The sequence below is a fragment of the Cyanistes caeruleus genome, chromosome 3, assembly GCF_971803275.1.
Source record: "Cyanistes caeruleus chromosome 3, bCyaCae1.hap1.1, whole genome shotgun sequence".
Taxonomy (NCBI): domain Eukaryota; kingdom Metazoa; phylum Chordata; class Aves; order Passeriformes; family Paridae; genus Cyanistes; species Cyanistes caeruleus.
This window is the reverse complement of record NC_141703.1, coordinates 112,624,515-112,650,902: the sequence shown is the minus strand read 5'-3', so window position 1 is coordinate 112,650,902 and position 26,388 is coordinate 112,624,515. Positions and strand designations below refer to the sequence as shown.

The 26,388-nt window shown below is 65.5% G+C and overlaps 2 protein-coding genes across 3 annotated transcripts; both read right to left on the bottom strand.

The window, feature by feature from the left end:
* Positions 1–108: 108 nt before the first annotated feature.
* Positions 109–12,200, bottom strand: LOC147654455 (uncharacterized). Its single transcript, XM_086883602.1, has 11 exons — positions 10,932–12,200; positions 10,646–10,766; positions 8,486–10,488; positions 8,200–8,323; positions 6,040–8,042; positions 5,754–5,877; positions 3,574–5,596; positions 3,288–3,411; positions 1,128–3,130; positions 842–962; positions 109–684 (listed from the first exon to the last, which is right to left on the bottom strand). The coding sequence occupies exons 7-9, from the start codon at positions 3,641–3,643 to the stop codon at positions 2,836–2,838; spliced, it is 489 nt and encodes a 162-aa protein (XP_086739728.1). The 5' UTR covers positions 3,644–5,596; positions 5,754–5,877; positions 6,040–8,042; positions 8,200–8,323; positions 8,486–10,488; positions 10,646–10,766; positions 10,932–12,200; the 3' UTR covers positions 109–684; positions 842–962; positions 1,128–2,835.
* Positions 12,201–14,804: 2,604 nt separating this feature from the next.
* On the bottom strand, positions 14,805–21,454 carry LOC147654454 (uncharacterized). Of its 2 annotated transcripts, XM_086883615.1 has the most exons (7): positions 20,716–20,980; positions 20,430–20,553; positions 18,270–20,272; positions 17,984–18,107; positions 15,824–17,826; positions 15,538–15,661; positions 14,805–15,380 (listed from the first exon to the last, which is right to left on the bottom strand). In XM_086883615.1, exons 3-5 carry the CDS (start codon positions 18,337–18,339, stop codon positions 17,532–17,534), a joined length of 489 nt encoding a protein of 162 aa, XP_086739741.1. In that variant the 5' UTR covers positions 18,340–20,272; positions 20,430–20,553; positions 20,716–20,980; the 3' UTR covers positions 14,805–15,380; positions 15,538–15,661; positions 15,824–17,531. The 2 variants fall into 2 exon arrangements, with proteins under 2 accessions (XP_086739741.1, XP_086739742.1); XM_086883616.1 differs by lacking the exon at positions 14,805–15,380 and having other exon boundaries at positions 15,550–15,658; positions 18,270–20,269; positions 20,430–20,550; positions 20,716–21,454.
* Between the last annotated feature and the right edge of the window lie 4,934 nt (positions 21,455–26,388).

Here is a 26,388-nt window from a genome sequence, read left to right as displayed (position 1 = left end):
TGCCCCGGCACTGATGCCTCAAGTTTTGGCTTTCCTATTTCCCAGATTCTCTACTGCATTAGCATAGAACTGTGGCCTTCATATGCCAAGGTGCATCATTTGAAGGCCTTTTTCAGAAACATCTACTTTATTCCTTTAATGCTGCCTAGCCTCTGTTCTAGGGAGCCTCTCTAGGCATCAGCACTGCACGGCACGGAGGGCCCAGGGGCCTTGAGGCGCCAAAGTGCTTCAGGGCTGGCACAGGGCCAAAGGCTGTGACGCGCCCCGGCTACAGGGGGTCCCGTTGGCCAGGGGCCAGCAGCAGGCAGAAAGCTGCCGGGGCTGGGGGAAAGCCCTGCCCTGCTTACAGGGCGGCTGGGCTGGGGGCTGGGAGAGCTCCATTTCCCCCCTCAGGTGCGGAGACAGGGGCTCTCACCCTCCTTACAGGGTTGCCCCTCTCTCCGGGCAGCCAAAGGAGCACAATGGCCAAAGGCCAAGCGCACCAAAGACCCAGCCCTGCACACAGGCAGGTGGCTCAGCGCAAAGCCAGCCGCGGCACCCTGAAGGTGCCTTGGCCATGCCAGGAAGGCCCTTTGCCCACAGGGCCTCTCGTGCCCCCTCTTCAGCTCCAAGCTCGCTCTTGCCTCGCCGTTCCACTCTTGAGCTCGAAGCCGCTGCCGCACTTGCCTCGTCGTCCCACGGCTTCTGCCAATGGACGACGACACACTCAGGCCGGAGAATCACCAGCTGCCCAAGGGAACTGCCACCCAAGAGCCCCCGAGCTAGATCCTCAAGCAACCACCCACAGACCCCCCGAGCTACCCAAAAGTGTCCAACTTCAGCACCACGTTGCTGCTCTTACCTCGCCGCTCCGCTCTTGAGCTCAAAGCCGCTGCTCCTCTTCCTTGCCCTTGCCCCGCCGTTCCACTCTTGAGCTCGAAGCCGCTGCTCCTCTTGCTCGCTCTTGCCCCGCTGTCCCATGTCTTCTGTCACAGGACGATGACACACTCAGGCCTGAGAAGCTCCAGCTCCCCAAGGGAGCCGCCAGCCAACAGCCCCACAAGCGAGATCCTCAAGCCACCACTCACAGACCCACCCCCCTCCCCCGACCCCACTGCCCAGAAGCCTCCAACTTCAGCTTGACTCACCATCGCGACGTCCGGCGCAGTCCCACGCCGTGCTGGGGGCCAGGCCCTCTGGGCAAATGAAGCTGGGCATGCAAAGCAGCGGCCAAGAGGCTGCAGCCCTGCTTACAGGGGCCTCAAGCCTCTGCCTGAACTGCAAAGTGCCCAGGACTGCAGAGCACTGGCCCCGACTTACGGGGCGGCCCTGGTCCCTAAGGCCTGCGGAGGGAGGCTCCTTCTCTCCCTTTGCGGGGCGCTCCCCACTAACGGGGCAGGCGCCCAACGCAGGCTGCCAGCCGAAGGGAGCACCAAGGCTCCCAGACTCACAGCCTGCTTACACACCCAGGGAGCCACAGAGCTCGGCCTTCCCCCACGGCAACAGGAACGGGACTCTAGAGTCGGGCAGTCCAGCCTAAAGGCCTAAAGCCCAGGGGCCCCAGGGGCCGGGAGCCCAGCCCCGAGGACAGGGAGGGCACACGCCTGGCTCCGTGACTCCTGGCCCCGCGCCTCTGAAAGGCCGGGGCCAGGGATACCCGCCTGGTTACAGGGGGTCCCTCCGACCGCCCGCCGAGGCCAGGGGACGCACACAACCCCACTTACGGGGCCGTCCCCCGCAGCCCGGCACCCCCAAGAAGCGGCACGGAGCACAGGCTCCGGGCCTGCGCCCCACTTGGGGGCCGGCCGGAGCAGCACGGCAACACAGCCGTCTGCAGCAGCCCCGGGAGCCTCTTCAACACGGCCGCCACGGACGTGGCAGTGGCCCAAAGCAGCGCCCTGCGGCACGGCGCTTCTTCCAGCTGCACCCTGGCAAGGGCCCGGGAGCGCTCGTTCCTGTCACCTGGCTAAAGCAGCCTCCCCGGCCCTGCTTACAGGGAGCTGGGGCTGCTCCTGGGGACAAAGGGCGCCGCAGGCTCCTGACACCTGCCCCGAGTACGGGGCCGGCACGCTGGCAGCTCGGCGGCACCGCCGGCAGCACAGGCACACACCCAGGCCCTGGCTACAGGCGGGTCCCGGCGCCCACGCTACCGTAGCTAAGCGGCTTCGTGCCGTCCTCAGGAAGCAGGGGCAAGGCCGGACACCTTCTCCAGCCGTGCATTTTGGGGCCCTGCCTGTGGCTGCACGGAACTCCTCTTTCCCTCCTGGGAGGTCTAAGCCCCGCTGCTCTATTTCTAAAGCGGGGGCTAAAGCACAAACGCACTTGCTCACACACACACCAGCTAAGGGGAAGACAGGGGAGGGGAGGGGAGGGCAAGACAGTCCCAGAAGAGGGAGCAAGTTCCGCGCAGCCAACCCGCTCAAGGGAGCCATTCCTACCGCTAAGTGGCAGAGGAAAGCGTCAGACCTGCCCCGGCACTGATGCCTCAAGTTTTGGCTTTCCTATTTCCCAGATTCTCTACTGCATTAGCATAGAACTGTGGCCTTCATATGCCAAGGTGCATCATTTGAAGGCCTTTTTCAGAAACATCTACTTTATTCCTTTAACGCTGCCTAGCCTCTGTTCTAGGGAGCCTCTCTAGGCATCAGCACTGCACGGCACGGAGGGCCCAGGGGCCTTGAGGCGCCAAAGTGCTTCAGGGCTGGCACAGGGCCAAAGGCTGTGACGCGCCCCGGCTACAGGGGGTCCCGTTGGCCAGGGGCCAGCAGCAGGCAGAAAGCTGCCGGGGCTGGGGGAAAGCCCTGCCCTGCTTACAGGGCGGCTGGGCTGGGGGCTGGGAGAGCTCCATTTCCCCCCTCAGGTGCGGAGACAGGGGCTCTCACCCTCCTTACAGGGTTGCCCCTCTCTCCGGGCAGCCAAAGGAGCACAATGGCCAAAGGCCAAGCGCACCAAAGACCCAGCCCTGCACACAGGCAGGTGGCTCAGCGCAAAGCCAGCCGCGGCACCCTGAAGGTGCCTTGGCCATGCCAGGAAGGCCCTTTGCCCACAGGGCCTCTCGTGCCCCCTCTTCAGCTCCAAGCTCGCTCTTGCCTCGCCGTTCCACTCTTGAGCTCGAAGCCGCTGCCGCACTTGCCTCGTCGTCCCACGGCTTCTGCCAATGGACGACGACACACTCAGGCCGGAGAATCACCAGCTGCCCAAGGGAACTGCCACCCAAGAGCCCCCGAGCTAGATCCTCAAGCAACCACCCACAGACCCCCCGAGCTACCCAAAAGTGTCCAACTTCAGCACCACGTTGCTGCTCTTACCTCGCCGCTCCGCTCTTGAGCTCAAAGCCGCTGCTCCTCTTCCTTGCCCTTGCCCCGCCGTTCCACTCTTGAGCTCGAAGCCGCTGCTCCTCTTGCTCGCTCTTGCCCCGCTGTCCCATGTCTTCTGTCACAGGACGATGACACACTCAGGCCTGAGAAGCTCCAGCTCCCCAAGGGAGCCGCCAGCCAACAGCCCCACAAGCGAGATCCTCAAGCCACCACTCACAGACCCACCCCCCTCCCCCGACCCCACTGCCCAGAAGCCTCCAACTTCAGCTTGACTCACCATCGCGACGTCCGGCGCAGTCCCACGCCGTGCTGGGGGCCAGGCCCTCTGGGCAAATGAAGCTGGGCATGCAAAGCAGCGGCCAAGAGGCTGCAGCCCTGCTTACAGGGGCCTCAAGCCTCTGCCTGGACTGCAAAGTGCCCAGGACTGCAGAGCACTGGCCCCGACTTACGGGGCGGCCCTGGTCCCTAAGGCCTGCGGAGGGAGGCTCCTTCTCTCCCTTTGCGGGGCGCTCCCCACTAACGGGGCAGGCGCCCAACGCAGGCTGCCAGCCGAAGGGAGCACCAAGGCTCCCAGACTCACAGCCTGCTTACACACCCAGGGAGCCACAGAGCTCGGCCTTCCCCCACGGCAACAGGAACGGGACTCTAGAGTCGGGCAGTCCAGCCTAAAGGCCTAAAGCCCAGGGGCCCCAGGGGCCGGGAGCCCAGCCCCGAGGACAGGGAGGGCACACGCCTGGCTCCGTGACTCCTGGCCCCGCGCCTCTGAAAGGCCGGGGCCAGGGATACCCGCCTGGTTACAGGGGGTCCCTCCGACCGCCCGCCGAGGCCAGGGGACGCACACAACCCCACTTACGGGGCCGTCCCCCGCAGCCCGGCACCCCCAAGAAGCGGCACGGAGCACAGGCTCCGGGCCTGCGCCCCACTTGGGGGCCGGCCGGAGCAGCACGGCAACACAGCCGTCTGCAGCAGCCCCGGGAGCCTCTTCAACACGGCCGCCACGCAGGTGGCAGTGGCCCAAAGCAGCGCCCTGCGGCACGGCGCTTCTTCCAGCTGCACCCTGGCAAGGGCCCGGGAGCGCTCGTTCCTGTCACCTGGCTAAAGCAGCCTCCCCGGCCCTGCTTACAGGGAGCTGGGGCTGCTCCTGGGGACAAAGGGCGCCGCAGGCTCCTGACACCTGCCCCGAGTACGGGGCCGGCACGCTGGCAGCTCGGCGGCACCGCCGGCAGCACAGGCACACACCCAGGCCCTGGCTACAGGCGGGTCCCGGCGCCCACGCTACCGTAGCTAAGCGGCTTCGTGCCGTCCTCAGGAAGCAGGGGCAAGGCCGGACACCTTCTCCAGCCGTGCATTTTGGGGCCCTGCCTGTGGCTGCACGGAACTCCTCTTTCCCTCCTGGGAGGTCTAAGCCCCGCTGCTCTATTTCTAAAGCGGGGGCTAAAGCACAAACGCACTTGCTCACACACACACCAGCTAAGGGGAAGACAGGGGAGAGGAGGGGGAGACTGGGGAGGGGAGGGGAGGGCAAGACAGTCCCAGAAGAGGGAGCAAGTTCCGCGCAGCCAACCCGCTCAAGGGAGCCATTCCTACCGCTAAGTGGCAGAGGAAAGCGTCAGACCTGCCCCGGCACTGATGCCTCAAGTTTTGGCTTTCCTATTTCCCAGATTCTCTACTGCATTAGCATAGAACTGTGGCCTTCATATGCCAAGGTGCATCATTTGAAGGCCTTTTTCAGAAACATCTACTTTATTCCTTTAACGCTGCCTAGCCTCTGTTCTAGGGAGCCTCTCTAGGCATCAGCACTGCACGGCACGGAGGGCCCAGGGGCCTTGAGGCGCCAAGGTGCTTCAGGGCTGGCACAGGGCCAAAGGCTGTGACGCGCCCCGGCTACAGGGGGTCCCGTTGGCCAGGGGCCAGCAGCAGGCAGAAAGCTGCCGGGGCTGGGGGAAAGCCCTGCCCTGCTTACAGGGCGGCTGGGCTGGGGGCTGGGAGAGCTCCATTTCCCCCCTCAGGTGCGGAGACAGGGGCTCTCACCCTCCTTACAGGGTTGCCCCTCTCTCCGGGCAGCCAAAGGAGCACAATGGCCAAAGGCCAAGCGCACCAAAGACCCAGCCCTGCACACAGGCAGGTGGCTCAGCGCAAAGCCAGCCGCGGCACCCTGAAGGTGCCTTGGCCATGCCAGGAAGGCCCTTTGCCCACAGGGCCTCTCGTGCCCCCTCTTCAGCTCCAAGCTCGCTCTTGCCTCGCCGTTCCACTCTTGAGCTCGAAGCCGCTGCCGCACTTGCCTCGTCGTCCCACGGCTTCTGCCAATGGACGACGACACACTCAGGCCGGAGAATCACCAGCTGCCCAAGGGAACTGCCACCCAAGAGCCCCCGAGCTAGATCCTCAAGCAACCACCCACAGACCCCCCGAGCTACCCAAAAGTGTCCAACTTCAGCACCACGTTGCTGCTCTTACCTCGCCGCTCCGCTCTTGAGCTCAAAGCCGCTGCTCCTCTTCCTTGCCCTTGCCCCGCCGTTCCACTCTTGAGCTCGAAGCCGCTGCTCCTCTTGCTCGCTCTTGCCCCGCTGTCCCATGTCTTCTGTCACAGGACGATGACACACTCAGGCCTGAGAAGCTCCAGCTCCCCAAGGGAGCCGCCAGCCAACAGCCCCACAAGCGAGATCCTCAAGCCACCACTCACAGACCCACCCCCCTCCCCCGACCCCACTGCCCAGAAGCCTCCAACTTCAGCTTGACTCACCATCGCGACGTCCGGCGCAGTCCCACGCCGTGCTGGGGGCCAGGCCCTCTGGGCAAATGAAGCTGGGCATGCAAAGCAGCGGCCAAGAGGCTGCAGCCCTGCTTACAGGGGCCTCAAGCCTCTGCCTGGACTGCAAAGTGCCCAGGACTGCAGAGCACTGGCCCCGACTTACGGGGCGGCCCTGGTCCCTAAGGCCTGCGGAGGGAGGCTCCTTCTCTCCCTTTGCGGGGCGCTCCCCACTAACGGGGCAGGCGCCCAACGCAGGCTGCCAGCCGAAGGGAGCACCAAGGCTCCCAGACTCACAGCCTGCTTACACACCCAGGGAGCCACAGAGCTCGGCCTTCCCCCACGGCAACAGGAACGGGACTCTAGAGTCGGGCAGTCCAGCCTAAAGGCCTAAAGCCCAGGGGCCCCAGGGGCCGGGAGCCCAGCCCCGAGGACAGGGAGGGCACACGCCTGGCTCCGTGACTCCTGGCCCCGCGCCTCTGAAAGGCCGGGGCCAGGGATACCCGCCTGGTTACAGGGGGTCCTTCCGACCGCCCGCCGAGGCCAGGGGACGCACACAACCCCACTTACGGGGCCGTCCCCCGCAGCCCGGCACCCCCAAGAAGCGGCACGGAGCACAGGCTCCGGGCCTGCGCCCCACTTGGGGGCCGGCCGGAGCAGCACGGCAACACAGCCGTCTGCAGCAGCCCCGGGAGCCTCTTCAACACGGCCGCCACGCAGGTGGCAGTGGCCCAAAGCAGCGCCCTGCGGCACGGCGCTTCTTCCAGCTGCACCCTGGCAAGGGCCCGGGAGCGCTCGTTCCTGTCACCTGGCTAGAGCAGCCTCCCCGGCCCTGCTTACAGGGAGCTGGGGCTGCTCCTGGGGACAAAGGGCGCCGCAGGCTCCTGACACCTGCCCCGAGTACGGGGCCGGCACGCTGGCAGCTCGGCGGCACCGCCGGCAGCACAGGCACACACCCAGGCCCTGGCTACAGGCGGGTCCCGGCGCCCACGCTACCGTAGCTAAGCGGCTTCGTGCCGTCCTCAGGAAGCAGGGGCAAGGCCGGACACCTTCTCCAGCCGTGCATTTTGGGGCCCTGCCTGTGGCTGCACGGAACTCCTCTTTCCCTCCTGGGAGGTCTAAGCCCCGCTGCTCTATTTCTAAAGCGGGGGCTAAAGCACAAACGCACTTGCTCACACACACACCAGCTAAGGGGAAGACAGGGGAGGGGAGGGGAGGGCAAGACAGTCCCAGAAGAGGGAGCAAGTTCCGCGCAGCCAACCCGCTCAAGGGAGCCATTCCTACCGCTAAGTGGCAGAGGAAAGCGTCAGACCTGCCCCGGCACTGATGCCTCAAGTTTTGGCTTTCCTATTTCCCAGATTCTCTACTGCATTAGCATAGAACTGTGGCCTTCATATGCCAAGGTGCATCATTTGAAGGCCTTTTTCAGAAACATCTACTTTATTCCTTTAATGCTGCCTAGCCTCTGTTCTAGGGAGCCTCTCTAGGCATCAGCACTGCACGGCACGGAGGGCCCAGGGGCCTTGAGGCGCCAAAGTGCTTCAGGGCTGGCACAGGGCCAAAGGCTGTGACGCGCCCCGGCTACAGGGGGTCCCGTTGGCCAGGGGCCAGCAGCAGGCAGAAAGCTGCCGGGGCTGGGGGAAAGCCCTGCCCTGCTTACAGGGCGGCTGGGCTGGGGGCTGGGAGAGCTCCATTTCCCCCCTCAGGTGCGGAGACAGGGGCTCTCACCCTCCTTACAGGGTTGCCCCTCTCTCCGGGCAGCCAAAGGAGCACAATGGCCAAAGGCCAAGCGCACCAAAGACCCAGCCCTGCACACAGGCAGGTGGCTCAGCGCAAAGCCAGCCGCGGCACCCTGAAGGTGCCTTGGCCATGCCAGGAAGGCCCTTTGCCCACAGGGCCTCTCGTGCCCCCTCTTCAGCTCCAAGCTCGCTCTTGCCTCGCCGTTCCACTCTTGAGCTCGAAGCCGCTGCCACACTTGCCTCGTCGTCCCACGGCTTCTGCCAATGGACGACGACACACTCAGGCCGGAGAATCACCAGCTGCCCAAGGGAACTGCCACCCAAGAGCCCCCGAGCTAGATCCTCAAGCAACCACCCACAGACCCCCCGAGCTACCCAAAAGTGTCCAACTTCAGCACCACGTTGCTGCTCTTACCTCGCCGCTCCGCTCTTGAGCTCAAAGCCGCTGCTCCTCTTCCTTGCCCTTGCCCCGCCGTTCCACTCTTGAGCTCGAAGCCGCTGCTCCTCTTGCTCGCTCTTGCCCCGCTGTCCCATGTCTTCTGTCACAGGACGATGACACACTCAGGCCTGAGAAGCTCCAGCTCCCCAAGGGAGCCGCCAGCCAACAGCCCCACAAGCGAGATCCTCAAGCCACCACTCACAGACCCACCCCCCTCCCCCGACCCCACTGCCCAGAAGCCTCCAACTTCAGCTTGACTCACCATCGCGACGTCCGGCGCAGTCCCACGCCGTGCTGGGGGCCAGGCCCTCTGGGCAAATGAAGCTGGGCATGCAAAGCAGCGGCCAAGAGGCTGCAGCCCTGCTTACAGGGGCCTCAAGCCTCTGCCTGGACTGCAAAGTGCCCAGGACTGCAGAGCACTGGCCCCGACTTACGGGGCGGCCCTGGTCCCTAAGGCCTGCGGAGGGAGGCTCCTTCTCTCCCTTTGCGGGGCGCTCCCCACTAACGGGGCAGGCGCCCAACGCAGGCTGCCAGCCGAAGGGAGCACCAAGGCTCCCAGACTCACAGCCTGCTTACACACCCAGGGAGCCACAGAGCTCGGCCTTCCCCCACGGCAACAGGAACGGGACTCTAGAGTCGGGCAGTCCAGCCTAAAGGCCTAAAGCCCAGGGGCCCCAGGGGCCGGGAGCCCAGCCCCGAGGACAGGGAGGGCACACGCCTGGCTCCGTGACTCCTGGCCCCGCGCCTCTGAAAGGCCGGGGCCAGGGATACCCGCCTGGTTACAGGGGGTCCCTCCGACCGCCCGCCGAGGCCAGGGGACGCACACAACCCCACTTACGGGGCCGTCCCCCGCAGCCCGGCACCCCCAAGAAGCGGCACGGAGCACAGGCTCCGGGCCTGCGCCCCACTTAGGGGCCGGCCGGAGCAGCACGGCAACACAGCCGTCTGCAGCAGCCCCGGGAGCCTCTTCAACACGGCCGCCACGCAGGTGGCAGTGGCCCAAAGCAGCGCCCTGCGGCACGGCGCTTCTTCCAGCTGCACCCTGGCAAGGGCCCGGGAGCGCTCGTTCCTGTCACCTGGCTAAAGCAGCCTCCCCGGCCCTGCTTACAGGGAGCTGGGGCTGCTCCTGGGGACAAAGGGCGCCGCAGGCTCCTGACACCTGCCCCGAGTACGGGGCCGGCACGCTGGCAGCTCGGCGGCACCGCCGGCAGCACAGGCACACACCCAGGCCCTGGCTACAGGCGGGTCCCGGCGCCCACGCTACCGTAGCTAAGCGGCTTCGTGCCGTCCTCAGGAAGCAGGGGCAAGGCCGGACACCTTCTCCAGCCGTGCATTTTGGGGCCCTGCCTGTGGCTGCACGGAACTCCTCTTTCCCTCCTGGGAGGTCTAAGCCCCGCTGCTCTATTTCTAAAGCGGGGGCTAAAGCACAAACGCACTTGCTCACACACACACCAGCTAAGGGGAAGACAGGGGAGGGGAGGGGAGGGCAAGACAGTCCCAGAAGAGGGAGCAAGTTCCGTGCAGCCAACCCGCTCAAGGGAGCCATTCCTACCGCTAAGTGGCAGAGGAAAGCGTCAGACCTGCCCCGGCACTGATGCCTCAAGTTTTGGCTTTCCTATTTCCCAGATTCTCTACTGCATTAGCATAGAACTGTGGCCTTCATATGCCAAGGTGCATCATTTGAAGGCCTTTTTCAGAAACATCTACTTTATTCCTTTAACGCTGCCTAGCCTCTGTTCTAGGGAGCCTCTCTAGGCATCAGCACTGCACGGCACGGAGGGCCCAGGGGCCTTGAGGCGCCAAAGTGCTTCAGGGCTGGCACAGGGCCAAAGGCTGTGACGCGCCCCGGCTACAGGGGGTCCCGTTGGCCAGGGGCCAGCAGCAGGCAGAAAGCTGCCGGGGCTGGGGGAAAGCCCTGCCCTGCTTACAGGGCAGCTGGGCTGGGGGCTGGGAGAGCTCCATTTCCCCCCTCAGGTGCGGAGACAGGGGCTCTCACCCTCCTTACAGGGTTGCCCCTCTCTCCGGGCAGCCAAAGGAGCACAATGGCCAAAGGCCAAGCGCACCAAAGACCCAGCCCTGCACACAGGCAGGTGGCTCAGCGCAAAGCCAGCCGCGGCACCCTGAAGGTGCCTTGGCCATGCCAGGAAGGCCCTTTGCCCACAGGGCCTCTCGTGCCCCCTCTTCAGCTCCAAGCTCTCTCTTGCCTCGCCGTTCCACTCTTGAGCTCGAAGCCGCTGCCGCACTTGCCTCGTCGTCCCACGGCTTCTGCCAATGGACGACGACACACTCAGGCCGGAGAATCACCAGCTGCCCAAGGGAACTGCCACCCAAGAGCCCCCGAGCTAGATCCTCAAGCAACCACCCACAGACCCCCCGAGCTACCCAAAAGTGTCCAACTTCAGCACCACGTTGCTGCTCTTACCTCGCCGCTCCGCTCTTGAGCTCAAAGCCGCTGCTCCTCTTCCTTGCCCTTGCCCCGCCGTTCCACTCTTGAGCTCGAAGCCCCTGCTCCTCTTGCTCACTCTTGCCCCGCTGTCCCATGTCTTCTGTCACAGGACGATGACACACTCAGGCCTGAGAAGCTCCAGCTCCCCAAGGGAGCCGCCAGCCAACAGCCCCACAAGCGAGATCCTCAAGCCACCACTCACAGACCCACCCCCCTCCCCCGACCCCACTGCCCAGAAGCCTCCAACTTCAGCTTGACTCACCATCGCGACGTCCGGCGCAGTCCCACGCCGTGCTGGGGGCCAGGCCCTCTGGGCAAATGAAGCTGGGCATGCAAAGCAGCGGCCAAGAGGCTGCAGCCCTGCTTACAGGGGCCTCAAGCCTCTGCCTGGACTGCAAAGTGCCCAGGACTGCAGAGCACTGGCCCCGACTTACGGGGCGGCCCTGGTCCCTAAGGCCTGCGGAGGGAGGCTCCTTCTCTCCCTTTGCGGGGCGCTCCCCACTAACGGGGCAGGCGCCCAACGCAGGCTGCCAGCCGAAGGGAGCACCAAGGCTCCCAGACTCACAGCCTGCTTACACACCCAGGGAGCCACAGAGCTCGGCCTTCCCCCACGGCAACAGGAACGGGACTCTAGAGTCGGGCAGTCCAGCCTAAAGGCCTAAAGCCCAGGGGCCCCAGGGGCCGGGAGCCCAGCCCCGAGGACAGGGAGGGCACACGCCTGGCTCCGTGACTCCTGGCCCCGCGCCTCTGAAAGGCCGGGGCCAGGGATACCCGCCTGGTTACAGGGGGTCCCTCCGACCGCCCGCCGAGGCCAGGGGACGCACACAACCCCACTTACGGGGCCGTCCCCCGCAGCCCGGCACCCCCAAGAAGCGGCACGGAGCACAGGCTCCGGGCCTGCGCCCCACTTAGGGGCCGGCCGGAGCAGCACGGCAACACAGCCGTCTGCAGCAGCCCCGGGAGCCTCTTCAACACGGCCGCCACGCAGGTGGCAGTGGCCCAAAGCAGCGCCCTGCGGCACGGCGCTTCTTCCAGCTGCACCCTGGCAAGGGCCCGGGAGCGCTCGTTCCTGTCACCTGGCTAAAGCAGCCTCCCCGGCCCTGCTTACAGGGAGCTGGGGCTGCTCCTGGGGACAAAGGGCGCCGCAGGCTCCTGACACCTGCCCCGAGTACGGGGCCGGCACGCTGGCAGCTCGGCGGCACCGCCGGCAGCACAGGCACACACCCAGGCCCTGGCTACAGGCGGGTCCCGGCGCCCACGCTACCGTAGCTAAGCGGCTTCGTGCCGTCCTCAGGAAGCAGGGGCAAGGCCGGACACCTTCTCCAGCCGTGCATTTTGGGGCCCTGCCTGTGGCTGCACGGAACTCCTCTTTCCCTCCTGGGAGGTCTAAGCCCCGCTGCTCTATTTCTAAAGCGGGGGCTAAAGCACAAACGCACTTGCTCACACACACACCAGCTAAGGGGAAGACAGGGGAGGGGAGGGGAGGGCAAGACAGTCCCAGAAGAGGGAGCAAGTTCCGTGCAGCCAACCCGCTCAAGGGAGCCATTCCTACCGCTAAGTGGCAGAGGAAAGCGTCAGACCTGCCCCGGCACTGATGCCTCAAGTTTTGGCTTTCCTATTTCCCAGATTCTCTACTGCATTAGCGTAGAACTGTGGCCTTCATATGCCAAGGTGCATCATTTGAAGGCCTTTTTCAGAAACATCTACTTTATTCCTTTAACGCTGCCTAGCCTCTGTTCTAGGGAGCCTCTCTAGGCATCAGCACTGCACGGCACGGAGGGCCCAGGGGCCTTGAGGCGCCAAAGTGCTTCAGGGCTGGCACAGGGCCAAAGGCTGTGACGCGCCCCGGCTACAGGGGGTCCCGTTGGCCAGGGGCCAGCAGCAGGCAGAAAGCTGCCGGGGCTGGGGGAAAGCCCTGCCCTGCTTACAGGGCGGCTGGGCTGGGGGCTGGGAGAGCTCCATTTCCCCCCTCAGGTGCGGAGACAGGGGCCCTCACCCTCCTTACAGGGTTGCCCCTCTCTCCGGGCAGCCAAAGGAGCACAATGGCCAAAGGCCAAGCGCACCAAAGACCCAGCCCTGCACACAGGCAGGTGGCTCAGCGCAAAGCCAGCCGCGGCACCCTGAAGGTGCCTTGGCCATGCCAGGAAGGCCCTTTGCCCACAGGGCCTCTCGTGCGCCCTCTTCAGCTCCAAGCTCGCTCTTGCCTCGCCGTTCCACTCTTGAGCTCGAAGCCGCTGCCGCACTTGCCTCGTCGTCCCACGGCTTCTGCCAATGGACGACGACACACTCAGGCCGGAGAATCACCAGCTGCCCAAGGGAACTGCCACCCAAGAGCCCCCGAGCTAGATCCTCAAGCAACCACCCACAGACCCCCCGAGCTACCCAAAAGTGTCCAACTTCAGCACCACGTTGCTGCTCTTACCTCGCCGCTCCGCTCTTGAGCTCAAAGCCGCTGCTCCTCTTCCTTGCCCTTGCCCCGCCGTTCCACTCTTGAGCTCGAAGCCGCTGCTCCTCTTGCTCGCACTTGCCCCGCTGTCCCATGTCTTCTGTCACAGGACGATGACACACTCAGGCCTGAGAAGCTCCAGCTCCCCAAGGGAGCCGCCAGCCAACAGCCCCACAAGCGAGATCCTCAAGCCACCACTCACAGACCCACCCCCCTCCCCCGACCCCACTGCCCAGAAGCCTCCAACTTCAGCTTGACTCACCATCGCGACGTCCGGCGCAGTCCCACGCCGTGCTGGGGGCCAGGCCCTCTGGGCAAATGAAGCTGGGCATGCAAAGCAGCGGCCAAGAGGCTGCAGCCCTGCTTACAGGGGCCTCAAGCCTCTGCCTGGACTGCAAAGTGCCCAGGACTGCAGAGCACTGGCCCCGACTTACGGGGCGGCCCTGGTCCCTAAGGCCTGCGGAGGGAGGCTCCTTCTCTCCCTTTGCGGGGCGCTCCCCACTAACGGGGCAGGCGCCCAACGCAGGCTGCCAGCCGAAGGGAGCACCAAGGCTCCCAGACTCACAGCCTGCTTACACACCCAGGGAGCCACAGAGCTCGGCCTTCCCCCACGGCAACAGGAACGGGACTCTAGAGTCGGGCAGTCCAGCCTAAAGGCCTAAAGCCCAGGGGCCCCAGGGGCCGGGAGCCCAGCCCCGAGGACAGGGAGGGCACACGCCTGGCTCCGTGACTCCTGGCCCCGCGCCTCTGAAAGGCCGGGGCCAGGGATACCCGCCTGGTTACAGGGGGTCCCTCCGACCGCCCACCGAGGCCAGGGGACGCACACAACCCCACTTACGGGGCCGTCCCCCGCAGCCCGGCACCCCCAAGAAGCGGCACGGAGCACAGGCTCCGGGCCTGCGCCCCACTTGGGGGCCGGCCGGAGCAGCACGGCAACACAGCCGTCTGCAGCAGCCCCGGGAGCCTCTTCAACACGGCCGCCACGCAGGTGGCAGTGGCCCAAAGCAGCGCCCTGCGGCACGGCGCTTCTTCCAGCTGCACCCTGGCAAGGGCCCGGGAGCGCTCGTTCCTGTCACCTGGCTAAAGCAGCCTCCCCGGCCCTGCTTACAGGGAGCTGGGGCTGCTCCTGGGGACAAAGGGCGCCGCAGGCTCCTGACACCTGCCCCGAGTACGGGGCCGGCACGCTGGCAGCTCGGCGGCACCGCCGGCAGCACAGGCACACACCCAGGCCCTGGCTACAGGCGGGTCCCGGCGCCCACGCTACCGTAGCTAAGCGGCTTCGTGCCGTCCTCAGGAAGCAGGGGCAAGGCCGGACACCTTCTCCAGCCGTGCATTTTGGGGCCCTGCCTGTGGCTGCACGGAACTCCTCTTTCCCTCCTGGGAGGTCTAAGCCCCGCTGCTCTATTTCTAAAGCGGGGGCTAAAGCACAAACGCACTTGCTCACACACACACCAGCTAAGGGGAAGACAGGGGAGGGGAGGGGAGGGCAAGACAGTCCCAGAAGAGGGAGCAAGTTCCGTGCAGCCAACCCTCTCAAGGGAGCCATTCCTACCGCTAAGTGGCAGAGAAAAGCGTCAGACCTGCCCCGGCACTGATGCCTCAAGTTTTGGCTTTCCTATTTCCCAGATTCTCTACTGCATTAGCATAGAACTGTGGCCTTCATATGCCAAGGTGCATCATTTGAAGGCCTTTTTCAGAAACATCTACTTTATTCCTTTAACGCTGCCTAGCCTCTGTTCTAGGGAGCCTCTCTAGGCATCAGCACTGCACGGCACGGAGGGCCCAGGGGCCTTGAGGCGCCAAAGTGCTTCAGGGCTGGCACAGGGCCAAAGGCTGTGACGCGCCCCGGCTACAGGGGGTCCCGTTGGCCAGGGGCCAGCAGCAGGCAGAAAGCTGCCGGGGCTGGGGGAAAGCCCTGCCCTGCTTACAGGGCGGCTGGGCTGGGGGCTGGGAGAGCTCCATTTCCCCCCTCAGGTGCGGAGACAGGGGCCCTCACCCTCCTTACAGGGTTGCCCCTCTCTCCGGGCAGCCAAAGGAGCACAATGGCCAAAGGCCAAGCGCACCAAAGACCCAGCCCTGCACACAGGCAGGTGGCTCAGCGCAAAGCCAGCCGCGGCACCCTGAAGGTGCCTTGGCCATGCCAGGAAGGCCCTTTGCCCACAGGGCCTCTCGTGCGCCCTCTTCAGCTCCAAGCTCGCTCTTGCCTCGCCGTTCCACTCTTGAGCTCGAAGCCGCTGCCGCACTTGCCTCGTCGTCCCACGGCTTCTGCCAATGGACGACGACACACTCAGGCCGGAGAATCACCAGCTGCCCAAGGGAACTGCCACCCAAGAGCCCCCGAGCTAGATCCTCAAGCAACCACCCACAGACCCCCCGAGCTACCCAGAAGTGTCCAACTTCAGCACCACGTTGCTGCTCTTACCTCGCCGCTCCGCTCTTGAGCTCAAAGCCGCTGCTCCTCTTCCTTGCCCTTGCCCCGCCGTTCCACTCTTGAGCTCGAAGCCGCTGCTCCTCTTGCTCGCTCTTGCCCCGCTGTCCCATGTCTTCTGTCACAGGACGATGACACACTCAGGCCTGAGAAGCTCCAGCTCCCCAAGGGAGCCGCCAGCCAACAGCCCCACAAGCGAGATCCTCAAGCCACCACTCACAGACCCACCCCCCTCCCCCGACCCCACTGCCCAGAAGCCTCCAACTTCAGCTTGACTCACCATCGCGACGTCCGGCGCAGTCCCACGCCGTGCTGGGGGCCAGGCCCTCTGGGCAAATGAAGCTGGGCATGCAAAGCAGCGGCCAAGAGGCTGCAGCCCTGCTTACAGGGGCCTCAAGCCTCTGCCTGGACTGCAAAGTGCCCAGGACTGCAGAGCACTGGCCCCGACTTACGGGGCGGCCCTGGTCCCTAAGGCCTGCGGAGGGAGGCTCCTTCTCTCCCTTTGCGGGGCGCTCCCCACTAACGGGGCAGGCGCCCAACGCAGGCTGCCAGCCGAAGGGAGCACCAAGGCTCCCAGACTCACAGCCTGCTTACACACCCAGGGAGCCACAGAGCTCGGCCTTCCCCCACGGCAACAGGAACGGGACTCTAGAGTCGGGCAGTCCAGCCTAAAGGCCTAAAGCCCAGGGGCCCCAGGGGCCGGGAGCCCAGCCCCGAGGACAGGGAGGGCACACGCCTGGCTCCGTGACTCCTGGCCCCGCGCCTCTGAAAGGCCGGGGCCAGGGATACCCGCCTGGTTACAGGGGGTCCCTCCGACCGCCCGCCGAGGCCAGGGGACGCACACAACCCCACTTACGGGGCCGTCCCCCGCAGCCCGGCACCCCCAAGAAGCGGCACGGAGCACAGGCTCCGGGCCTGCGCCCCACTTAGGGGCCGGCCGGAGCAGCACGGCAACACAGCCGTCTGCAGCAGCCCCGGGAGCCTCTTCAACACGGCCGCCACGGAGGTGGCAGTGGCCCAAAGCAGCGCCCTGCGGCACGGCGCTTCTTCCAGCTGCACCCTGGCAAGGGCCCGGGAGCGCTCGTTCCTGTCACCTGGCTAAAGCAGCCTCCCCGGCCCTGCTTACAGGGAGCTGGGGCTGCTCCTGGGGACAAAGGGCGCCGCAGGCTCCTGACACCTGCCCCGAGTACGGGGCCGGCACGCTGGCAGCTCGGCGGCACCGCCGGCAGCACAGGCACACACCCAGGCCCTGGCTACAGGCGGGTCCCAGCGCCCACGCTACCGTAGCTAAGCGGCTTCGTGCCGTCCTCAGGAAGCAGGGGCAAGGCCGGACACCTTCTCCAGCCGTGCATTTTGGGGCCCTGCCTGTGGCTGCACGGAACTCCTCTTTCCCTCCTGGGAGGTCTAAGCCCCGCTGCTCTATTTCTAAAGCGGGGGCTAAAGCACAAACGCACTTGCTCACACACACACCAGCTAAGGGGAAGACAGGGGAGGGGAGGGGAGGGCAAGACAGTCCCAGAAGAGGGAGCAAGTTCCGTGCAGCCAACCCGCTCAAGGGAGCCATTCCTACCGCTAAGTGGCAGAGGAGAGCGTCAGACCTGCCCCGGCACTGATGCCTCAAGTTTTGGCTTTCCTATTTCCCAGATTCTCTACTGCATTAGCATAGAACTGTGGCCTTCATATGCCAAGGTGCATCATTTGAAGGCCTTTTTCAGAAACATCTACTTTATTCCTTTAACGCTGCCTAGCCTCTGTTCTAGGGAGCCTCTCTAGGCATCAGCACTGCACGGCACGGAGGGCCCAGGGGCCTTGAGGCGCCAAAGTGCTTCAGGGCTGGCACAGGGCCAAAGGCTGTGACGCGCCCCGGCTACAGGGGGTCCCGTTGGCCAGGGGCCAGCAGCAGGCAGAAAGCTGCCGGGGCTGGGGGAAAGCCCTGCCCTGCTTACAGGGCGGCTGGGCTGGGGGCTGGGAGAGCTCCATTTCCCCCCTCAGGTGCGGAGACAGGGGCTCTCACCCTCCTTACAGGGTTGCCCCTCTCTCCGGGCAGCCAAAGGAGCACAATGGCCAAAGGCCAAGTGCACCAAAGACCCAGCCCTGCACACAGGCAGGTGGCTCAGCGCAAAGCCAGCCGCGGCACCCTGAAGGTGCCTTGGCCATGCCAGGAAGGCCCTTTGCCCACAGGGCCTCTCGTGCCCCCTCTTCAGCTCCAAGCTCGCTCTTGCCTCGCCGTTCCACTCTTGAGCTCGAAGCCGCTGCCGCACTTGCCTCGTCGTCCCACGGCTTCTGCCAATGGACGACGACACACTCAGGCCGGAGAATCACCAGCTGCCCAAGGGAACTGCCACCCAAGAGCCCCCGAGCTAGATCCTCAAGCAACCACCCACAGACCCCCCGAGCTACCCAAAAGTGTCCAACTTCAGCACCACGTTGCTGCTCTTACCTCGCCGCTCCGCTCTTGAGCTCAAAGCCGCTGCTCCTCTTCCTTGCCCTTGCCCCGCCGTTCCACTCTTGAGCTCGAAGCCGCTGCTCCTCTTGCTCGCTCTTGCCCCGCTGTCCCATGTCTTCTGTCACAGGACGATGACACACTCAGGCCTGAGAAGCTCCAGCTCCCCAAGGGAGCCGCCAGCCAACAGCCCCACAAGCGAGATCCTCAAGCCACCACTCACAGACCCAACCCCCTCCCCCGACCCCACTGCCCAGAAGCCTCCAACTTCAGCTTGACTCACCATCGCGACGTCCGGCGCAGTCCCACGCCGTGCTGGGGGCCAGGCCCTCTGGGCAAATGAAGCTGGGCATGCAAAGCAGCGGCCAAGAGGCTGCAGCCCTGCTTACAGGGGCCTCAAGCCTCTGCCTGGACTGCAAAGTGCCCAGGACTGCAGAGCACTGGCCCCGACTTACGGGGCGGCCCTGGTCCCTAAGGCCTGCGGAGGGAGGCTCCTTCTCTCCCTTTGCGGGGCGCTCCCCACTAACGGGGCAGGCGCCCAACGCAGGCTGCCAGCCGAAGGGAGCACCAAGGCTCCCAGACTCACAGCCTGCTTACACACCCAGGGAGCCACAGAGCTCGGCCTTCCCCCACGGCAACAGGAACGGGACTCTAGAGTCGGGCAGTCCAGCCTAAAGGCCTAAAGCCCAGGGGCCCCAGGGGCCGGGAGCCCAGCCCCGAGGACAGGGAGGGCACACGCCTGGCTCCGTGACTCCTGGCCCCGCGCCTCTGAAAGGCAGGGGCCAGGGATACCCGCCTGGTTACAGGGGGTCCCTCCGACCGCCCGCCGAGGCCAGGGGACGCACACAACCCCACTTACGGGGCCGTCCCCCGCAGCCCGGCACCCCCAAGAAGCGGCACGGAGCACAGGCTCCGGGCCTGCGCCCCACTTGGGGGCCGGCCGGAGCAGCACGGCAACACAGCCGTCTGCAGCAGCCCCGGGAGCCTCTTCAACACGGCCGCCACGCAGGTGGCAGTGGCCCAAAGCAGCGCCCTGCGGCACGGCGCTTCTTCCAGCTGCACCCTGGCAAGGGCCCGGGAGCGCTCGTTCCTGTCACCTGGCTAAAGCAGCCTCCCCGGCCCTGCTTACAGGGAGCTGGGGCTGCTCCTGGGGACAAAGGGCGCCGCAGGCTCCTGACACCTGCCCCGAGTACGGGGCCGGCACGCTGGCAGCTCGGCGGCACCGCCGGCAGCACAGGCACACACCCAGGCCCTGGCTACAGGCGGGTCCCGGCGCCCACGCTACCGTAGCTAAGCGGCTTCGTGCCGTCCTCAGGAAGCAGGGGCAAGGCCGGACACCTTCTCCAGCCGTGCATTTTGGGGCCCTGCCTGTGGCTGCACGGAACTCCTCTTTCCCTCCTGGGAGGTCTAAGCCCCGCTGCTCTATTTCTAAAGCGGGGGCTAAAGCACAAACGCACTTGCTCACACACACACCAGCTAAGGGGAAGACAGGGGAGGGGAGGGGAGGGCAAGACAGTCCCAGAAGAGGGAGCAAGTTCCGTGCAGCCAACCCTCTCAAGGGAGCCATTCCTACCGCTAAGTGGCAGAGGAAAGCGTCAGACCTGCCCCGGCACTGATGCCTCAAGTTTTGGCTTTCCTATTTCCCAGATTCTCTACTGCATTAGCATAGAACTGTGGCCTTCATATGCCAAGGTGCATCATTTGAAGGCCTTTTTCAGAAACATCTACTTTATTCCTTTAACGCTGCCTAGCCTCTGTTCTAGGGAGCCTCTCTAGGCATCAGCACTGCACGGCACGGAGGGCCCAGGGGCCTTGAGGCGCCAAAGTGCTTCAGGGCTGGCACAGGGCCAAAGGCTGTGACGCGCCCCGGCTACAGGGGGTCCCGTTGGCCAGGGGCCAGCAGCAGGCAGAAAGCTGCCGGGGCTGGGGGAAAGCCCTGCCCTGCTTACAGGGCAGCTGGGCTGGGGGCTGGGAGAGCTCCATTTCCCCCCTCAGGTGCGGAGACAGGGGCTCTCACCCTCCTTACAGGGTTGCCCCTCTCTCCGGGCAGCCAAAGGAGCACAATGGCCAAAGGCCAAGCGCACCAAAGACCCAGCCCTGCACACAGGCAGGTGGCTCAGCGCAAAGCCAGCCGCGGCACCCTGAAGGTGCCTTGGCCATGCCAGGAAGGCCCTTTGCCCACAGGGCCTCTCGTGCCCCCTCTTCAGCTCCAAGCTCGCTCTTGCCTCGCCGTTCCACTCTTGAGCTCGAAGCCGCTGCCGCACTTGCCTCGTCGTCCCACGGCTTCTGCCAATGGACGACGACACACTCAGGCCGGAGAATCACCAGCTGCCCAAGGGAACTGCCACCCAAGAGCCCCCGAGCTAGATCCTCAAGCAACCACCCACAGACCCCCCGAGCTACCCAAAAGTGTCCAACTTCAGCACCACGTTGCTGCTCTTACCTCGCCGCTCCGCTCTTGAGCTCAAAGCCGCTGCTCCTCTTCCTTGCCCTTGCCCCGCCGTTCCACTCTTGAGCTCGAAGCCCCTGCTCCTCTTGCTCACTCTTGCCCCGCTGTCCCATGTCTTCTGTCACAGGACGATGACACACTCAGGCCTGAGAAGCTCCAGCTCCCCAAGGGAGCCGCCAGCCAACAGCCCCACAAGCGAGATCCTCAAGCCACCACTCACAGACCCACCCCCCTCCCCCGACCCCACTGCCCAGAAGCCTCCAACTTCAGCTTGACTCACCATCGCGACGTCCGGCGCAGTCCCACGCCGTGCTGGGGGCCAGGCCCTCTGGGCAAATGAAGCTGGGCATGCAAAGCAGCGGCCAAGAGGCTGCAGCCCTGCTTACAGGGGCCTCAAGCCTCTGCCTGGACTGCAAAGTGCCCAGGACTGCAGAGCACTGGCCCCGACTTACGGGGCGGCCCTGGTCCCTAAGGCCTGCGGAGGGAGGCTCCTTCTCTCCCTTTGCGGGGCGCTCCCCACTAACGGGGCAGGCGCCCAACGCAGGCTGCCAGCCGAAGGGAGCACCAAGGCTCCCAGACTCACAGCCTGCTTACACACCCAGGGAGCCACAGAGCTCGGCCTTCCCCCACGGCAACAGGAACGGGACTCTAGAGTCGGGCAGTCCAGCCTAAAGGCCTAAAGCCCAGGGGCCCCAGGGGCCGGGAGCCCAGCCCCGAGGACAGGGAGGGCACACGCCTGGCTCCGTGACTCCTGGCCCCGCGCCTCTGAAAGGCCGGGGCCAGGGATACCCGCCTGGTTACAGGGGGTCCCTCCGACCGCCCGCCGAGGCCAGGGGACGCACACAACCCCACTTACGGGGCCGTCCCCCGCAGCCCGGCACCCCCAAGAAGCGGCACGGAGCACAGGCTCCGGGCCTGCGCCCCACTTGGGGGCCGGCCGGAGCAGCACGGCAACACAGCCGTCTGCAGCAGCCCCGGGAGCCTCTTCAACACGGCCGCCACGCAGGTGGCAGTGGCCCAAAGCAGCGCCCTGCGGCACGGCGCTTCTTCCAGCTGCACCCTGGCAAGGGCCCGGGAGCGCTCGTTCCTGTCACCTGGCTAAAGCAGCCTCCCCGGCCCTGCTTACAGGGAGCTGGGGCTGCTCCTGGGGACAAAGGGCGCCGCAGGCTCCTGACACCTGCCCCGAGTACGGGGCCGGCACGCTGGCAGCTCGGCGGCACCGCCGGCAGCACAGGCACACACCCAGGCCCTGGCTACAGGCGGGTCCCGGCGCCCACGCTACCGTAGCTAAGCGGCTTCGTGCCGTCCTCAGGAAGCAGGGGCAAGGCCGGACACCTTCTCCAGCCGTGCATTTTGGGGCCCTGCCTGTGGCTGCACGGAACTCCTCTTTCCCTCCTGGGAGGTCTAAGCCCCGCTGCTCTATTTCTAAAGCGGGGGCTAAAGCACAAACGCACTTGCTCACACACACACCAGCTAAGGGGAAGACAGGGGAGGGGAGGGGAGGGCAAGACAGTCCCAGAAGAGGGAGCAAGTTCCGCGCAGCCAACCCGCTCAAGGGAGCCATTCCTACCGCTAAGTGGCAGAGGAAAGCGTCAGACCTGCCCCGGCACTGATGCCTCAAGTTTTGGCTTTCCTATTTCCCAGATTCTCTACTGCATTAGCATAGAACTGTGGCCTTCATATGCCAAGGTGCATCATTTGAAGGCCTTTTTCAGAAACATCTACTTTATTCCTTTAACGCTGCCTAGCCTCTGTTCTAGGGAGCCTCTCTAGGCATCAGCACTGCACGGCACGGAGGGCCCAGGGGCCTTGAGGCGCCAAAGTGCTTCAGGGCTGGCACAGGGCCAAAGGCTGTGACGCGCCCCGGCTACAGGGGGTCCCGTTGGCCAGGGGCCAGCAGCAGGCAGAAAGCTGCCGGGGCTGGGGGAAAGCCCTGCCCTGCTTACAGGGCGGCTGGGCTGGGGGCTGGGAGAGCTCCATTTCCCCCCTCAGGTGCGGAGACAGGGGCTCTCACCCTCCTTACAGGGTTGCCCCTCTCTCCGGGCAGCCAAAGGAGCACAATGGCCAAAGGCCAAGCGCACCAAAGACCCAGCCCTGCACACAGGCAGGTGGCTCAGCGCAAAGCCAGCCGCGGCACCCTGAAGGTGCCTTGGCCATGCCAGGAAGGCCCTTTGCCCACAGGGCCTCTCGTGCCCCCTCTTCAGCTCCAAGCTCGCTCTTGCCTCGCCGTTCCACTCTTGAGCTCGAAGCCGCTGCCGCACTTGCCTCGTCGTCCCACGGCTTCTGCCAATGGACGACGACACACTCAGGCCGGAGAATCACCAGCTGCCCAAGGGAACTGCCACCCAAGAGCCCCCGAGCTAGATCCTCAAGCAACCACCCACAGACCCCCCGAGCTACCCAAAAGTGTCCAACTTCAGCACCACGTTGCTGCTCTTACCTCGCCGCTCCGCTCTTGAGCTCAAAGCCGCTGCTCCTCTTCCTTGCCCTTGCCCCGCCGTTCCACTCTTGAGCTCGAAGCCGCTGCTCCTCTTGCTCGCTCTTGCCCCGCTGTCCCATGTCTTCTGTCACAGGACGATGACACACTCAGGCCTGAGAAGCTCCAGCTCCCCAAGGGAGCCGCCAGCCAACAGCCCCACAAGCGAGATCCTCAAGCCACCACTCACAGACCCACCCCCCTCCCCCGACCCCACTGCCCAGAAGCCTCCAACTTCAGCTTGACTCACCATCGCGACGTCCGGCGCAGTCCCACGCCGTGCTGGGGGCCAGGCCCTCTGGGCAAATGAAGCTGGGCATGCAAAGCAGCGGCCAAGAGGCTGCAGCCCTGCTTACAGGGGCCTCAAGCCTCTGCCTGGACTGCAAAGTGCCCAGGACTGCAGAGCACTGGCCCCGACTTACGGGGCGGCCCTGGTCCCTAAGGCCTGCGGAGGGAGGCTCCTTCTCTCCCTTTGCGGGGCGCTCCCCACTAACGGGGCAGGCGCCCAACGCAGGCTGCCAGCCGAAGGGAGCACCAAGGCTCCCAGACTCACAGCCTGCTTACACACCCAGGGAGCCACAGAGCTCGGCCTTCCCCCACGGCAACAGGAACGGGACTCTAGAGTCGGGCAGTCCAGCCTAAAGGCCTAAAGCCCAGGGGCCCCAGGGGCCGGGAGCCCAGCCCCGAGGACAGGGAGGGCACACGCCTGGCTCCGTGACTCCTGGCCCCGCGCCTCTGAAAGGCCGGGGCCAGGGATACCCGCCTGGTTACAGGGGGTCCTTCCGACCGCCCGCCGAGGCCAGGGGACGCACACAACCCCACTTACGGGGCCGTCCCCCGCAGCCCGGCACCCCCAAGAAGCGGCACGGAGCACAGGCTCCGGGCCTGCGCCCCACTTGGGGGCCGGCCGGAGCAGCACGGCAACACAGCCGTCTGCAGCAGCCCCGGGAGCCTCTTCAACACGGCCGCCACGCAGGTGGCAGTGGCCCAAAGCAGCGCCCTGCGGCACGGCGCTTCTTCCAGCTGCACCCTGGCAAGGGCCCGGGAGCGCTCGTTCCTGTCACCTGGCTAGAGCAGCCTCCCCGGCCCTGCTTACAGGGAGCTGGGGCTGCTCCTGGGGACAAAGGGCGCCGCAGGCTCCTGACACCTGCCCCGAGTACGGGGCCGGCACGCTGGCAGCTCGGCGGCACCGCCGGCAGCACAGGCACACACCCAGGCCCTGGCTACAGGCGGGTCCCGGCGCCCACGCTACCGTAGCTAAGCGGCTTCGTGCCGTCCTCAGGAAGCAGGGGCAAGGCCGGACACCTTCTCCAGCCGTGCATTTTGGGGCCCTGCCTGTGGCTGCACGGAACTCCTCTTTCCCTCCTGGGAGGTCTAAGCCCCGCTGCTCTATTTCTAAAGCGGGGGCTAAAGCACAAACGCACTTGCTCACACACACACCAGCTAAGGGGAAGACAGGGGAGGGGAGGGGAGGGCAAGACAGTCCCAGAAGAGGGAGCAAGTTCCGCGCAGCCAACCCGCTCAAGGGAGCCATTCCTACCGCTAAGTGGCAGAGGAAAGCGTCAGACCTGCCCCGGCACTGATGCCTCAAGTTTTGGCTTTCCTATTTCCCAGATTCTCTACTGCATTAGCATAGAACTGTGGCCTTCATATGCCAAGGTGCATCATTTGAAGGCCTTTTTCAGAAACATCTACTTTATTCCTTTAATGCTGCCTAGCCTCTGTTCTAGGGAGCCTCTCTAGGCATCAGCACTGCACGGCACGGAGGGCCCAGGGGCCTTGAGGCGCCAAAGTGCTTCAGGGCTGGCACAGGGCCAAAGGCTGTGACGCGCCCCGGCTACAGGGGGTCCCGTTGGCCAGGGGCCAGCAGCAGGCAGAAAGCTGCCGGGGCTGGGGGAAAGCCCTGCCCTGCTTACAGGGCGGCTGGGCTGGGGGCTGGGAGAGCTCCATTTCCCCCCTCAGGTGCGGAGACAGGGGCTCTCACCCTCCTTACAGGGTTGCCCCTCTCTCCGGGCAGCCAAAGGAGCACAATGGCCAAAGGCCAAGCGCACCAAAGACCCAGCCCTGCACACAGGCAGGTGGCTCAGCGCAAAGCCAGCCGCGGCACCCTGAAGGTGCCTTGGCCATGCCAGGAAGGCCCTTTGCCCACAGGGCCTCTCGTGCCCCCTCTTCAGCTCCAAGCTCGCTCTTGCCTCGCCGTTCCACTCTTGAGCTCGAAGCCGCTGCCACACTTGCCTCGTCGTCCCACGGCTTCTGCCAATGGACGACGACACACTCAGGCCGGAGAATCACCAGCTGCCCAAGGGAACTGCCACCCAAGAGCCCCCGAGCTAGATCCTCAAGCAACCACCCACAGACCCCCCGAGCTACCCAAAAGTGTCCAACTTCAGCACCACGTTGCTGCTCTTACCTCGCCGCTCCGCTCTTGAGCTCAAAGCCGCTGCTCCTCTTCCTTGCCCTTGCCCCGCCGTTCCACTCTTGAGCTCGAAGCCGCTGCTCCTCTTGCTCGCTCTTGCCCCGCTGTCCCATGTCTTCTGTCACAGGACGATGACACACTCAGGCCTGAGAAGCTCCAGCTCCCCAAGGGAGCCGCCAGCCAACAGCCCCACAAGCGAGATCCTCAAGCCACCACTCACAGACCCACCCCCCTCCCCCGACCCCACTGCCCAGAAGCCTCCAACTTCAGCTTGACTCACCATCGCGACGTCCGGCGCAGTCCCACGCCGTGCTGGGGGCCAGGCCCTCTGGGCAAATGAAGCTGGGCATGCAAAGCAGCGGCCAAGAGGCTGCAGCCCTGCTTACAGGGGCCTCAAGCCTCTGCCTGGACTGCAAAGTGCCCAGGACTGCAGAGCACTGGCCCCGACTTACGGGGCGGCCCTGGTCCCTAAGGCCTGCGGAGGGAGGCTCCTTCTCTCCCTTTGCGGGGCGCTCCCCACTAACGGGGCAGGCGCCCAACGCAGGCTGCCAGCCGAAGGGAGCACCAAGGCTCCCAGACTCACAGCCTGCTTACACACCCAGGGAGCCACAGAGCTCGGCCTTCCCCCACGGCAACAGGAACGGGACTCTAGAGTCGGGCAGTCCAGCCTAAAGGCCTAAAGCCCAGGGGCCCCAGGGGCCGGGAGCCCAGCCCCGAGGACAGGGAGGGCACACGCCTGGCTCCGTGACTCCTGGCCCCGCGCCTCTGAAAGGCCGGGGCCAGGGATACCCGCCTGGTTACAGGGGGTCCCTCCGACCGCCCGCCGAGGCCAGGGGACGCACACAACCCCACTTACGGGGCCGTCCCCCGCAGCCCGGCACCCCCAAGAAGCGGCACGGAGCACAGGCTCCGGGCCTGCGCCCCACTTAGGGGCCGGCCGGAGCAGCACGGCAACACAGCCGTCTGCAGCAGCCCCGGGAGCCTCTTCAACACGGCCGCCACGCAGGTGGCAGTGGCCCAAAGCAGCGCCCTGCGGCACGGCGCTTCTTCCAGCTGCACCC